Below are 16,721 nucleotides of genomic sequence, written 5' to 3'. Positions count from 1 at the left end.
TTTGGTCCGGGGGCAGGCCTAATATTCAATCAAATAAAATGAATAGTCTTATTAGGGAGGAGGTAGGCTTGTCAATGATTAACAAGCAGCAGATATAATTTTTTACTCCCGCACACATGGGTGTAGAGTTCTATCACTCAGTACAAAAGTCATTAAGAAATATCCTTAACCAGTCTGATATCTTGCTTACCCAGTTCCTTGTCCTTGCAGTAGCCTATAAAATGTTCGCATTACTTCTATTATGGTGGATGGAAACCTCGCAACCTCTCCTTAATCCGTTCTTGTCGAGTTTGCTGATGGGCTCCATTCACTGATCGCTGCCAGGCAAGCCTCTGTATTTTCTCCCCAATCCCGGACTCTGCAGCCTTTTCCCGGTTGATCGAAAACCTTTTCTTCTTCAAATCCTCTGCTGCGTTCCTGTAGGTTATCGTCCCACTGTAGCTTGTAGCTTGGCTGGCGGTGGTGTTTGGAATCTTATTCCTTTTTCCCGAAGCATCCTCCTAATCTTTGCACATGCCTTCCTTTTTGCTAGCATTTCTGCAGTGTAGTCATGATCAAAATAGATCCCTCTGCCGCTGTGGTGGATCGCTTTCTTCTTCCAAGCAGAGTGCAACACCAGTTCCTTAGTTTTGAATTCTTGGAAGTATACTACCACTGACCTGGGCTGCGCCTCTTTGGGTGGTTTGGGGTTGAGCACTTTATGGCATCACTGTATTCCAAGTTCAACTTCGGCAAGGGATTCCAACTCCCTTCTGATAAAATTGTAGATAAATTGCTGCATATTGTTTCCCTTGGATCCATCTGGAATGCCGTAAATGTGGATATTGTTACGCCTCAACCGTGCTTCTAAATCCGTCAGTTTCATTTGTATGTTTTCCTGGGCTTCTAGTGACTGACAAAGTGCCTCTTTTATGTCCCCACTCCATTCTTCGATTTCGGCTATTCACTCCTCAGCCTCAACCACTCTATCGGTTGTATTTTTAAGATCAGTTGGCACTTTGCCTTGCTTCTGTTGGATTTCCTCTTATATCAGGTCATTCCTTCTTCAAGTCATCTCTGAGTGTATCTTGAAAATTGTTCAGTTGTGACTTCATCTCCGAGCTCATCGCCTTAATGTCTGCATGGATAGCAGCAATGCTACCTTCCATAACCACCGCTGCTAACTCTGTGTTTTGGCTGCATCTGCCATTACACTCTCCGTGTTCCTCAACCATGACCCCCTCAGTCCCTATTTTCTCACTCTTCTCCATTCTCCCAGGCTGCTTTCCCTTGCCGTTTTTGTTTTTCCCCTACCATTGTTAGCAAAGATAAATTTTGATGATTACTCAGTATTTAAATTGCGGAACAAACTCTGACTGACCCGGGAGAGATTTCTTAGGCAGCCATATGCTTCAACGTCCCTACCGTCCCTACCAGGTTTTCATTCAGCTTTCCCTCAACCTTGTCCAGTCTCCCAGTCCCTACCACTGAAAAACACCCCCATAGCATGATGCTGCCACCACCAATGCTTCACCGTTGGGATGGTATTGCGCAGGTGATGAGCACTGCCTGGTTTCCTCCGGACATGACGCTTAGAACTGAGGCCAAACAGTTCAATCTTGGTTTCATCAGACCAGTCAATCTTGTTTCTCACAGTCTGAGAGTCCTTTAGGTGCTTTTTTTCAAACTCCAAGTGGGCTTTCATGTATCTTTTATTGAAGAGAGGCTTCTGTCTGGCCACTCTGCCATAAAGCCCAGATTGGTGGAGTGTTGCGGTTGTCCTTCTGGAAGTTTCTTCCATCTCCCCACAGGATCTCTGGAGCTCACCTAGAGTGACCGTCGGCCCTTCTGCCCCTGACTGCTCTAGGAAGTCCTAGTTGTTCCAAACCTCTTCCATTTAAGAATTATGAAGGCCACTGTGCTCTTGGGAACCTTCAATGCGGCAGAAATTTTTTTGTAGCCTTCCCCAAATTTGTGCCTCGACACAATCCCGTCTCTGAGATCTGCAGGCACTTCCTTCAACCTCATGGCTTGGTTTTTGCTCTGATATGCATTGTCAGCTGATAGACTTTATATAGACAGGTGTGTGCCTTTCCAAATTATGTCCAATCAATGGAATCTACCACAGACTCCAATCAAAGTGTAGATACATCTCAAAGATGATCAAGAGAAATGGGATGCACCTGAGCTAAATTTCAAGTGTCATGGCAAAGGGTCTGAATACTTATGTCAATGTGATATTTCAGTTTTTTATTTTTAATTAATTAGCAAAAAATTCTAAAATCCTGTTTTCACTTTGTCATTATGGGGTATTAAGTATAGATTGATAAGGGGAAAATGAATGTAAACAATTTCAGCAAAGCAAATGTGAAAAAGTGAAGGGGTCTGAATACTTTCTGAATCCACTGTATATGTGTGCTTTTCACTAAAGAAAGATATCACTTTTCTCTTTGGGGAAATATGTTACTAGCAATCTCAATATAGTATGTTACTTTAACTTTATGGCATTTTGTGAAATTATTTATAATTTTCATACCTTGAACAGTATATCACACAGGGCAGGGCCTGTGTTTTTTGAGCAGATGCTTTGCAATGAATGAAACTGAAAATTAGGAGATGTTTCTGTGATCGTCCTTATAGTAATGTATACATAAATGTATGGGGAAGGGTTTCTGGAAGGGGGAAAGAGCACTGGGTGGACAGGGTATCACACCATGGACATACACCACACAGGCATGGCTCAGTTATAGATGAAAAATGAAGGCTCACCAGTGCAATAACAGTGGCACCAGCCCCCGCACATGCCACTATGAACAGGTGGTATGACAGGTAGAACTGGAAAAGAAAGAGAGCCTCTTCAGCTGATGCCACAAAAGCAAGAGTCCTCTGTATCACTCTGTACATCTTTCAGAGGACTTTTAAAACCACATTATACAGAAGACATCATGTATATACAGAACATAGCTTGGAACAGGTCAGTACTACACAACTACAATTTTAAAACCATGTTTAGAAGTGTTGAAATATCTCTTTTGCTTCACTGTGAGTATAAATGTGATGGTAATATCCTGTATCTACCACTGTTGCTGTGTTCAGTTTAACAGATTTATCTATCTGTACATCTGTGGTCAGTACAGCTGTTAGGTCTCACCTCACTAGTGTTACAGATATCTCCCAGTGTAGACCCACATGCTTTCCCCGGTGTGGCATTCCAGGGAATAATACCTACAGAAAAGGAAAAAAACAGTATGATTCAGTGCTCCTAGCTTTAATTACCTCAAAAAGTGTTAAATATTACTGCCTTAAATATGAATTTGAATAAATTAACTATTTAAATATTACTATTTTAAATATTACTATTGTTTACTTTCATTTAGACAACAAACGTACAAAGACTCCAAAACACTTAGGCATAGGACTGGGCTTAAGGTTCACAAGTTAAGGCAAGTATGCTGAGTTCTTTAATGTTTAGAGAGAGAGAGAGAGAGAACATAAGAAAGAAAGGTAAATATTGGACACTTCTCACCATACTGACGGACGTCCACACAGATGGAGTCTACAGAGGTGACATTGGCCATGGGTGACTTCATAGCAGCGCATGTGGACCACATGTTGTAGAAGAGGAAGACAGGAACAGCAGAAAAACCGAACACGCCCAGCCAAGCTACGCCCAGGATATAAGTCAGGAACAAAAACTGACCACATGAAGACAGACCTCATCACTACTATTGACATCACCATTGTCAGCATCATCATCACCAACAATTGTAATGAATGTCATCATCATCCATCATCATCATAAATTTCATCATCATCATTGTCAGTTTAACCATCATAAATCTTTACCATTATTATTATCATATATTCAGTAAATATAATGTAGCATTTACTGTACTGGACATAGTACGGAAAATCTGCAATGACTAACATGCTCTGCACCTCAGGGACATTAATGTGAGGATGTTTATGTGTGTAAGGAAAAGAGACACGTGGGTGTGAGTGAAAGAGGTGGGTATATGTGCCCATGTGTGTGTGAGATGGGTGTGTATTTGTGTGTGTGCATGTGTGCAGGTATGACTGAGAGAGACCAGTGTGCCCCTATGTGTGTGGGCATTTTGTACCATCCCACTGATGCAGCGGCCGCAGATGGTGGTCTTGAACTCGTGGTGCAGCTCCTTGACAGCGCTGGTGGTGTAGAAGCCCTCAGCCAGCAGGATGATACCATACAGGAAGAAGAAGGAAGCGATTCCATAGATCACATACTGCATCAGCTGTATTCTGCACAAAAACCGCGCACATATTCTGGAATCAAGACGTTATTCTGGAATCAAGGAGCCATTCCAGAATTTCTGAGCATACCAGAAGAAATTCTACAAAAGAATTCTCTGGGTGATTACCAATCCTCATTCTGGAACAAAGTTACGACAAAGCGGCGAGCACGGGGAAGACGCAGTGGTTCTCTTTCACGGCTTTGCAGACGCAGCTTTTGACCGGCACTATTTCTGTCAAATGTTCACTCTCTACACAACAAATCCGACGAACTGCAAATGCTGGTAAGCACGATAAAGGACTTTTCTACTACATCTGCACTCTGCTTCACTGAAATGTGGTTACATGAAAACATTCCCGACGCTTCGGTAGATCTGCCTGGTTTTTCAATGTTCAGAACAGATTGTGATCCCGCACTGTGCCAGAGGCAGAGGACTATGTTTTTATTTTAACCAATGCTGGTACAGCGGTGTGTCTATTTTGGGCAAAATATGCTCTCCTGAGCTGGAAAGTTTTATCGTCAACTGCAAGCCATTCTACTCCCCAGGGGAATTTGCCTCTGTAATACTGGTTGGGGCGTACATTCCACCTCAGGCAAATGCCCACTCAGCACAACAGACCAGATTGCACAGGTTGAAGGAAAACACCCTGACTCTCCAGCCATCATTATGGGAGATTTCAAGCACACCAACCTGAGCTTTGAACTCCCTAAATACACACAGCTGATAAAATGTCCCACCAGAGAGGGCAAAATCTTGGATCATTGTTATAGCACCATCAAGGATCCATACAAGGCAATCTGTGCCCCACTGGGGAACTCTGACCGTTCCCTTATTCACCTCATCCCTTCATACAGACAAAAGCTTAAAACTGCCAAGCCTGAGGTGAAAGCGGTGAAAATATGGTCCTCTGAGGCCATAAAGGATCTGCGGGACTGCTTGGACTCCACAGACTGGGATGTTTTCAGAACCACCAACGACAGCTTGGATGACTATGCTGAGGCAGTTACCTCTTACATCAGTTTTTGTGAGGAGCCCTGCATCCCAACAAAGACTGTGTATAAGTATAACAGCAAACCTTGGTTCTCTTTTGAGCTGGGGAAATTACGCTCTACCAGGGAAGACGCCTATAGGAGTGGTGACCGGAACGCATACAAGAGGGCCAAGTATGCACTGAATAAAGCAGTCAAAATTTCCAAGTGCAGATATAAGGACAAACTGAAAAACCACTTCTCCACTAATGACTGCTCTTCCATCTGGAGAGGACTTCAGAATATCACAAACTACAAACCTAAACCCATCGACACTACGGCAGACCCTTCACTCCCAAACTAGTTTGTAAGGTGGGAATGGGAGATGCCTGACAGCATACGGACTGTGGCACACTGAAATAAGGGACTGTTGCTCAAGTAAGCATTCTTGAGCCATAAATGGCAATCCACCTGGCTGAGAAATGTGTCCCCGCTCCTCCACACCAAGGAACTGTACGACAGGATGGGTCACCAGGGGGTAGAGAGAGTCAGAGGGCACGGGATCTTGATGATCCCAAATTCCTCAGGGACCCTTCCTCCTGACCAGTGGTGAAATCCCAACCTGCAACTATCAACTATTATTTCTGTATATTCTGTTTGGTTCAAGGTACACATGTCTTGTTTGGTCTCATTTTGATCCATACAATGCGAGTAGCAAAGGGGTGATAGTTCTATAACAGTAGAGGGTCTCCTAACCCTTAGTCTGAAAATCCACTCAGCAAGCTGAAAGAATGAACACCAATGCACATGCCCCAAATAACGGGAGAAGAATAAACACCGGCACCAATCAATAGCCAGATAAGGACAAAACCTATTGGGGCTCTGTCCATGACCCCACCTCATGTGCTGACCAACCCCTTAAGTATATAAATGGAAAGATTTCTGCACTCGGGGAGCACCGTTAGCACGGACTCCTGCGCACCAAGCGTATAGCCATGTGACTCCGCATAGGTAGGCTGTGTATATCATCTGCACTCTGCCATACTGTAATTCTGGAACTTCTACCTGATTGGGATACTTTTAATTGGGACAATTTGGATTAATAAAAATATTAGCCTTAACCTTTGTTTGTGATGTCTCATTTGGCCATTTCTAACGACGCACGTAGCAGGATTCGAGGTTTTTCCGTTCTTGCCATACCGCCCGAAACCCACTGATACTTACGCTCATAGTCAGTCTTAAGTATTGCACTATTCTGACGAGTCTGCAGTCCCTAGGTGGGCTGCCTAACGTATATTCTATGATTTAGAGTATAACACGGCAGCGAGTCATATTAAATGTGCTGGTACGGTATCCTACGTCGTGGACTATGTAGCCGGATCACCTACAAGCCAAAGCGAACTAACAATTCCTGGGATGCTAAGTAGAATTGGGAATTGGGGAACTAAAACGTAGGTTGGCATAAAATGGAGTCAGATTTGAGATATTTGATTGAGATTTTAACATCACTACTTCCAAAGACGCAAACGCATGCATCTGCCTTCAACAGCCACCACTTCCCTCATTGGTTGTGACTGGCTGTCCTACAAGTTTAACACCTTCTACTCCAGATTTTAAAAACAAAGGACTTTCACCCCCCCCCCCCCCCCCCCCAACCTAGCCACACTCACTCTAAGACACTCTGTTTGCCCCCACCTCCTCCCCTACCCCCTTCTGACCTTAACCTCCCTACACCTACAACCCCCACCTCCCCGGCTCCAATCACTATCACCAGCCATCAACTCAGCTGTATTCTCAAGAAACAAGAAGATCTCCTGTCCGAATGACTACAGGCCGGTTGCCTTAACTTCTGTTGTCGTGAAGTGCTTTGAGAGACTCATCCTGCACTACCTCAAAACCATGACCGATGCCCTCCAGGACCCCCTGCAGTTTGCATATAGAGCTAACAGGTGTGTCGATGATACCATCAATTTGGCTCTGCACCATATACTGCAGCACCTAGACAGCCCTCACACTTATGCTCGCATCCTTTTTGTAGACTTTAACTCTGCCTTCAAAACTGTAATCCCTGACCTACTACTGGAAAAACTAAAACAGCTTCACATGCCCTCTCCTGGATCCAGGACTTCCGAACCAATAGAAAACAGTACGTCAAGGTAGGTAACTACATTTCAGACCATGGTCAGCAGAGTGAAGTCGGCTCCATCATCCAACAGGATCTCAAATGGGAAGGGAGCACAATCACAATAGTCAAGAATGCACAACAGCGTATGTACTTCCTGCGACAGCTCAAAAAATACAAGCTGTCACAAGAGCTACTGGTCCAATTCTAGACAGCCATTATTGAATCAGTGATCATTTCTGTCTGGTTTGGATCTTCGCACTCTAAGCGGAAACTACAGTGCATTGTGCGATGTGCAGAGAAGATTACTGGCCGTCAGCTCCCCCCCCCCCCCACAGACCTGTACTCGTCCAGGATGAGGAAGAGGGTGGGGAAAATCATGGCAGATCCCTAACATCCTGGCCACTCTCTCTTCCAGTGGCTACCCTCTAAACGCAGAGTAAGAGTGAGATCCTTAAAGACTAGGACTACACATCACCTGAACAGCTTCTTTCCCCAGGCCGTAATCCTCTCAAATAAGGACCCTTCCCATATCCGCCCTCCGTCCAGTTGCACACTTGCACTTTATTTGTCCATCCCACAGATCCCACAATGGAACTGTAAAACTGTAAAGTTATTGCACAAATGTATATAACCAAAAGCATTGCACAGTTTCTTTAATGGTATTGTATTCTATTGTATTTATTGATATAAGAGAAATTCCTTGTACATTTGTATTTGGCAAATAAAGTTCTGATAAACACTCAGAAAATGCAGAATGCAGAACACTGCCTCAGGGCTCTCCACGGGGATTCTGAATGTGTCGGAACAACCAGCAAGGAGACTGAACATTTTGTTAATTTATTTCAACACAGTATAACATAATACAATTTATGAACTTGTAACACCAACACAATAACTTATAAAGCAAATGATAAATAAACATGAAACAGAACATTAAGTTAAACATGCAGTAAGCGAGGTAATTTAGCTTCCCCAGTCTCCACAAACACTTGGATAAGCCTAATAGCGCATATGACAATATATTTATTTAGCTTCATATAGCCTTAACTTTGCAATTCCTTAATGTTAATTAGGCCATTAATTATTTAGCATAATGGAATAACCCTTTCGTGCATACGGTCACACCGGTGTGATTAGCCATTTAGTGCTTATGCTAAAACCGGTGCAATTAGAACACTAAATTCTAGCTAATTTTAGCTTTGGAAAAAATATAGCAAATGCTAACTGAAAACTATGAGAAGCTTCATAACGCTAATGAAAACATAATGAACGATGTAACGTTACAGCGCGTTACATTGCATGAAAATAAGTTATGTGAGAAATGGATAATAACATTAGGCTACTTAGGGGAGAGCCAGGACGAAAGTAACACTTTTCAGAAAAACGTCATTTTAAAAGATAACGTTACAGACAGAAACTAATTTTCCTTATGATCAACAACTCACATGTGTGTTCTATCAATACCAGGTGCTATTTTGTACAAATGGAACAACTTCGGTATAATAATATAATAAGTATAGTTGTTATTGTAGAGGGACGAAAGAAACAACTGTTACAATCATCCTGACAACGACTCCTGACAGTTAAACCTGACTTGCTTCTAAACTGAGAAACTCTGACATGGCAGACTTCAGGACGTGTTAAAATACTAATTAATCTGTCAAATGATCATGACTATGACACATGAAACAATAGACACAACTTGTCATTCAAAAAAAAAAAAAAAATTACCGCTTGAGTGAATTTACTTTCCATGATCGAAAACCGCTTCTCGGGTATAACTTCGTGAAAGTATGATGTATCCATGAGATTTTCGGGGCTCTGGTAAGTGTTGCATGATGTACATGCTGACCAGGTCAGGCATATCAGACTTGTATGGGCTCGGAGAAAATCGCCGAGTTACTTTCATCCATGTTACTTTCATCCTGTGTTACTTTCGTACCGGCTCTCCCCTACATGTTTCAGATGATAAATCATGTTTGAGGTCGACGAATAATAGGCGAATCTTTGCAGAGTTTGCATCTGCTTTGCAATCTCCTTCTTGGGGTCATCCTTTACACGCTCGAAATGATCTCACACTTTGGATGATTTCCTACCCGGCATAGTCTAATAACTTTTTAACGACAAGGCGCAGCTCCAAATGGAGTTTGAGGGCTTTTTTCTGCGATTAACCGACCAATGAAAACTCGGTCGACTGAGACTCTTCTCATCGATTAACGTTTTGTCGATTATTAGGGGGCAGCCCTAAATTAGACAATACGCTGAAAGGTAACAGTAACAGCAGTGGTGCAGCGTCTGAGAAAGCAACGGTTTTAAAGAATAGTGCTTGGGAGCAAAAAGGGTTCTAAGGAAGTGTCCGTCCTAATTCATTAAGGTAACTTAAGGTGAGCCCTATTCAATTATACCTGCAAACCTGAAACTGATAACCTTACCGTTTTCATTCTAACAAATGAATCTGACAATTCTGATATTTTCTAAGACTAGTAATGAGATTGTTAGTTGTCAGAATCAAACAGCAAGCTACACTTTAAGCCTAAGAACTGAGGAAAGCCATTCACTCCAGTTGCTTTGTCTTTGCCTACTACTACTAGAAACTAAGGGAAGGCAAGTACACACACTACCATACATCATAGTCACTAGGAATAAGATTATTATTTATTGAGCAAATGAGGGAGGCTGTTACTTACACGTCAGTTAGTACTGCATGGTCGCTGCTGACTTTGGAGAAGTGGTTCTCTAACATGATGACTGTGCCGGTCAGTGCCACATGACCACACCCACAGAAGAGGGCCACACCCGAAAAGCAGAGGATGGTGGCCACTAGCGAGGCATAGGGCACCCCACCCAAACATTTGATGCAGCACTCGAAGCAACCTGCATGCACACACAAGAGGGGAAAGAGAGAGGGAGTGGAGTTGGCCATTGGCCCCACAGTGACAGAAACAGAAATCTCCATGTGCTCTAAACCTGTTCCAGATCATGTGCCATGTGTCTGAACCAACTGAACCTGTGCCAGAGCAACATCTACATATGCTCTGAACCTGTAATACAGAGGCATCTCCACCTGTTATAATCCTTTGCCACATAGCCAGAGAGTCTGCCTACTCCAAACCCTCACAGCACATTTATCTCTATACCTCTGGTTACGTTCCTTTCAACAACATGTGAGGGAGAGTTTAAATAAAGACTTTGGATGATTGGAAGCAGCATGTGTAGCAGAGCTGAAGTGATTAGCTTGTGTGAGTCCTGCGTAAAGCCTTAGGTAGCAGGTAGCAGGTAGTCGAGCGGTTGCAGCGGCTACTTCACTCCCCCGAGACCTGGTTAAGTAGCGCTGTTGCCGACAGGCTAGGGGCAATTTGCATTTAGCTCAACTGGCAACAACGCTGGCTGTAAGGGGTTGGCAGCGAGCAGTGAGAACCTTGGTTTGAAACTCGCTCACTCACTGACCCACGTAACATCAAATTAAACACAACACAAGATACCACCCGTTACACATGCAATGCACCAAAGAATTAATTTGAGTGGGATTTTAAAAGAATGGAAGAATGGAAGACCTCATTGTGCAAGCCATAATCATCCCCAAGATCCGACAGACTGTGCAGAGTAGCTGGAGGAGTTTGGCTCGACCTTTAGCGTTAGCATACAAAAAATCATCTATGTATGTGCTGTATGTTTCTTTTTTTAATAACACACTGATGCTGCCTCATAAAGAAAGTGCCACCAGTTGCTTGGCTCACATGAGTGTTTCCATGGCAACCATCCCCAGTAGTTGCTCACACTTGATAATTACAGTCAAATGAAATTCATCAGGGACAGACAACTGGTTCTTTACACAATTTTTCAATGTAATGTATTTAAAATGTGACAAATTGGAATATATAAATATATCATCAGTAAATGGACTGCATTTATATAGCGCTTTTCTACTCATTTGAGTACTCAAAGCGCTTTACAGTTATATGCCTCACATCTACCTACCAGTGGCAGAGGCTTACCAACAGGCTTACCAACTGGCCACTGGGAGCTGTTGGGGGTTCAGTGTCTTGCTCAAGGACACTTCGACACTCTGCCAGGATGAGCCAGATTCGAACTAGGGACCTTCCAATCCCCAGTCGACTGCGCTATCTCCTGAGCCACTGTCGCCCACAGTGTCATTTAATGTCTTCCACAGGCCAGTTAGCACTGGACACGGGATGCACGATATTGGATTGGAGAAACTAGGTGATCGTGGGTTGTCTTGTTTTACTTCCCATTGCTGCCTCTGCTTCCAGAGCCACGTTATTTAAAATTTTTCACACGCCCCCTCCAGAAGCAGAGAAAAGCTTAGCAGCATACAGCTAGCATCCTCCCAGGGTGAGAAACTTAGCTAGGGGTTGGTCGAAACCATTAGGACCTCCGTTCGAGTCCCAAAGCATGAGCTTGGTGATCGCGGGCTGTCTTGTTTCATTTCAAATCGCATTCTCTCCTTACAAAGCCGCATTATTTAAAAATGGCCTCACGTCCCTTCAGAAGCAAAGAAAAGCTTAGCAGCACCCCGGAGTGAGAAACTTAGCTATATATTTTACCCCTCGTCACATCACTGGTGCTTTACAACCATTGCACATAGCAATTTTGTTATCTGTTTCAGATACTTCAAAATACTTCCATACAGCTGGCATGTTGAAGCTTGTTGCTGGTGCTCATAATAAATACTTAGTGTCATCGTGTGCGCACAGTTAACGCATCACCTTATCGGCCAGGCACATCGGCAGAAATTTTCATATCTGCTGATGCCGATAATTAACTTCTTACGTTTTTATCGGCACACAATATTCCAAGTGAGGTCTGACTAAAGCATTGTATAATGTCAATATAACCTCTTTAGATTTATAATGAATACTTTTGGCTATATATCCCAACATCCTGTTGGCCCTTTTCACTGCTACAGCACACTGCCTAGATCCTGTTAAGCTTGGGTCAACTATTACTCCCAAGTCTTTTTCAAATTGAGCACATTCTAGTTTTTTCCCCCCATGAAGTAGTCTTGTCTAAGGTTCTTATTTCCCACATGCAAGACTTTACATTTAGTTAAATTGAATGTCATCTGCCAGGTATCTGCCCACTTTTGGATGCTGTTTAGGTCTTCCTGTATTATCTTAGTTGATTCTATACTGTTGGCTAGACCCCCTAGTTTTGTATCATCTGAAAAATTTACTATTTTACTACTAACCTCTGTATCAAGATCATTTATGTATATGAGGAATAGCAAAGGCCCCAACACCGATCCCTGCGGGACTCCACTTTGTACAGAACCCTGCTCTGATACAATACCTCCCACAGTTACAGTCTGCTTTCTATTAGATAACCAACTTCGAACCCACTCAGTGATAGCTCCTGTAATCCCTGCAGATTTCATTTTCACTGTGAGCCTCTCATGTGGTACTTTGTCAAATGCTTTTGAAAATCCAAATAGATAATATCAAAAGCTTGTTTTGAGTCTAAACACACTGTAGCTTCCTCAAAAAAGTCTGGGAGGTTTGTTAAGCATGACCTCCCTCTGCAAAAACCATGCTGGCTATCATTTAAGATACCATTTTGTTCAAGGTATGTTTCCAAATTATCCCTAATGATGGATTCCAGTAATTTACATGTGATACAAGTTAAACTGACAGGCCTATAATTTCCTGGATCAGTCCGGTCACCTTTCTTGTAGATAGGTACTACACTGCCATGTTTCCAGTCATCTGGTATTTCTCCATTTCTGAGAGATTATTTAAAAATAACCGTCCAAGGCCTGTAAACCACTTCCGCTAGTTCCCTGAGAACTCTTGGATATATTCCATCGGGGCCTGCTGCCTTATTTGTTTTAAGTTTTTGGAGTTTATCTAGTACTTTTGCATCATTTAATTCAATTTCCTCCATAAGACTCTCAGAATTGAACGTACCTGAGGGCATATGTGAAAACACTTCACTAGTGAAACTCTCCACAAAGTAACTATTTAGGGTATCAGCAATAGCTTTGTTATCATAAACCATAACTCCGTCCTTATTTTTTAAGGAACACAAACCAAACATATATGTTACATTGAGAGAGAGAGAGGAAGAGAAAGATTCCCTTTCCTTCTATTAAGATACATCACTTCACTGCACTTGTCTTTTCATATCTCTCAGACCAGGGCGTCTCAGCCAATAACATGTCCCCTCAGCCACAGACTCATGAAAAGGAATCGTGTCACTTTGGGTTCATCCACTGCACCAAATGTCTTACTCAAGAGAAGAGACTAGAATATTCAGGGCCACGGCAATAAGACACAAACATGTAAAACATAAGTAACTACTAACAGTGCACTCTATTTAAAACAATTACTGATAGTACTGATAGTGGACTCTATTTAATGGAATACTGATATAAGAATTGAATGCATGCAGTGATCACAAACACTAGGACAGAATCATTTTTACATCATTACTGTTAAAATACATCAAATACTACAAATTACACAATCTGTTTATAAGAGTCATATCATTCATTATTTAGGGCTCGCACATGTAAAGCGTAATGACAATTATAATCACTGTTATATTAGACTTACAGTGGAGATGAGTCTTACCAAAGAGATGCAACTGTGATGCAGATATTGCATAATCCACACTGTCTAAAATTCTAGGTGTCACAAGCATTATGAAGAACAAATAGAATATCAAATAGACAAAAAATATAAACCAGAAAAACACATCTGTAGCCCACACACCACCAAATGGAATATTTAATACAATTACATCCATTATATCTATTATAATATTTATTATTTCTCTTTTAACAATTAGCTGCTTACAGGAGTCAGATCTTCCTGGATGGATGTGATTCTTATAAGTAAAGTGCACTGTGTTAACATTCAAGCAAATTCACAAACTACTCACATTCAGTTACATTCACTAAGTTCTACATACTGCCATGACTGAAAAGAGCACAGGAATGACACTTGTGCCAGGAACAGTATGCAACAGACAGTAAACCGTTGTGGTAAAGTATTGTTATTTCACACAACTCTAAAATGAGACTCCAGTGTATTCTGGCAATGATCCAATACATTCCCTTCACATAAATCATTGCAAAAAAGCTAAATGCTCAGGCAAATTTAAACCACCAACAAACAGTAAGGATCATGATAGGTCTTTTTGTCTGTGTTCCTTTTCTGCCAGCACAAAGGAAATTAAAACAGATGTACAACATCCCAACACTTCAATAGTTCTGGTGTCAGAAAGTTCATCCCTATCCTTTGTGCGGCACTGAGGGATGAAACCATTTTTGTATCAGCACTGCTGAATTCCAGTTTCCATGTCAGCGCGTTAATCAGCTCAGTGTGTCTATACATGGCTGGCTGCACTGTTCCTCCCTCTTTCACATATGTGGCTCAGGGGAGTCCCTGAGACAGAAACAGGAGTTGGTTGGAATGGAGCAGCCAAAGGGTCAAAATGGTCTATGTACTCAGCACTCCTTTCCCCCATCCTGTCTTTAAGGCATTTAATGCTGCATGCATATTCAGAAAATTCCCTTCACACTCTGCTGAGGATAACATGAAAGATTCCCTTTGGTCCTGAGCAAAATTTGCCAAGCAAATGAATAATGAAAAAGGCATACCTACATGAGCACTTCAGAACATATTTCATTAAGTATAAGAAACTGGTAATTGCAATGTTTAAACAGCTATCACTCAGATTTTCTCAGTATAAAGTGTAAAAATATTAAAAATAGCCTACACATACACAAACTCAGATATTTTGCCTTATTTACTTTCTGTGTCCCTTACTTAGTTTCCTGTCATTTATTTCTGAGACATTGCCCCTCTATAATGAGATTAGAGTATATTACAACAAAATAAAAAAAAGTTACTGTAAGGATCAGTAAACATTTGCCTCCTGGTGTCTTGTCTGTGAATGACATGAAATTGTACAGAAAAGACCTTCAGAGCAGCACAGAAATCTACTGTATGACCTGTGTTTTTATTATTATTATTTCACTATTTCATATGCAACAGAGAAGTGCAGCTGGTAATACATCAATGAGTAGTTGTGTTCATATGTGAATATGTCAGTGAGTGTCAATATGTGAATGAGTTAGTAACTAAATGTGTTAACATGTGAAAGTGTCAGGGCTCCGCCCCCCTAAGCCATGGTGTTTTTGTTTCTCCTTGTCCATGTGCTCTTGTTTTCCTTGCGTTCCAGCCCCCGCCCCGCTCCCAGCCTGGTCCCCGCCCACCTGATTTCCTCATCACCGTCACCTGCCTGCCTGCTCACCTGCATCCCATCTCCTCATTACCCCAGCTATTTATATCCCTGCTTGTCTCTGTCTCGTTGCTAGTTCGTTTCAGTGTTTACCTGTCTCGTCCCCGCATTAGTTTCCCTGATCGCTTGCCCAGCCATAGCCTATCACTATCTAAATATTAACACATGCAAAACACTCAGCAATAATCTGAATGAGGGTGTTCTATGGTGAGGGGATTGAAGGAGTGAGGATATGCATGCAAAATAAGGTCATCAGCGCCTGTACTCCCAAAACTATACCAGCAGGGACTGTGAATGAAAGGAGAGTCTAAGAGGAAAGGAGGTTCTTTATGAATGGAGTATAGTACCCAGATTGGGCACCAGCATGCAGTGGAGAGGGTCCAGGGACTAGGCAAGTTGCACAGCGCTGGCCTGAGATGCAAACAATGCACGCTGTGTCAACCTGTCCCTCAGTTTCAGGCAAACACATTTACATGTGACCACTTAGGTATGATACAGTGCGTGATGTTAATGAGACAGATCTGGAGCTCTGCTGCATACCGATCTCTCCTATATGCTTCCCACAGACTAATGTTAGCCCCACGGACACACTCAGGCACAGAGACAGAGACACAGACACAGACACACACACACACATAAATGCACACACAATGCATACACACATACACATAAATGCACTCACAACATACACTCACAAATACATACACACACCCATGCATGCACACACAAGATGGAGGCTGAAAGCTAAATCTGACTAAACTAAATTGGTCTAAATGAAAATCACACTAACTACTTTTTGATGACTTTCACATGCTCTCAAGTCTCCCTGACAAGCTGGTTCTGACCCCTCCCTGTTTCAATTGGTAAAGACAAGAACAAAAGAAACAGAAAAAGAGGGAGGGTCACAGACAGAGAGAAGTAGAAACAGAGGGGGTAGAGATGTAGAGAGACAGAGAGAAAGATAAAAAGAGGGACAACCAGAAAGAGAACGAGTAAGTGAGAGAGGGAGTCAGAAGGGAGCAACTCGAGCAAGCCTGGCTGCCAGGAGAGAATGGGCTGTGCTCACTCTACAGTCTGAAAGAGGTTGACTCAGATCTGTTCTTCTGCACAAAT

General features: G+C 42.4%; 1 protein-coding gene across 2 annotated transcripts in view; it reads right to left on the bottom strand.

The window, feature by feature from the left end:
* The window catches only part of LOC118785486 (neuronal membrane glycoprotein M6-b-like), a 32,839-nt gene that overhangs the window by 9,394 nt on the left and 6,724 nt on the right, over positions 1–16,721 (bottom strand). For both annotated transcript variants that reach the window (XM_036540165.1, XM_036540166.1), the window contains exons 2-6: positions 10,031–10,217; positions 4,101–4,257; positions 3,506–3,674; positions 3,131–3,204; positions 2,749–2,814 (exon numbers count right to left, since the gene is read on the bottom strand). In XM_036540165.1, the coding sequence (XP_036396058.1) occupies positions 2,749–2,814; positions 3,131–3,204; positions 3,506–3,674; positions 4,101–4,257; positions 10,031–10,217 (653 nt within the window). The remainder of the gene's footprint in view (positions 1–2,748; positions 2,815–3,130; positions 3,205–3,505; positions 3,675–4,100; positions 4,258–10,030; positions 10,218–16,721) is intronic.

The sequence above is a fragment of the Megalops cyprinoides genome, chromosome 11 (genome assembly GCF_013368585.1).
Source record: "Megalops cyprinoides isolate fMegCyp1 chromosome 11, fMegCyp1.pri, whole genome shotgun sequence".
Lineage (NCBI taxonomy): Eukaryota > Metazoa > Chordata > Actinopteri > Elopiformes > Megalopidae > Megalops > Megalops cyprinoides.
This window is presented reverse-complemented; position numbering and strand designations above follow the sequence as displayed.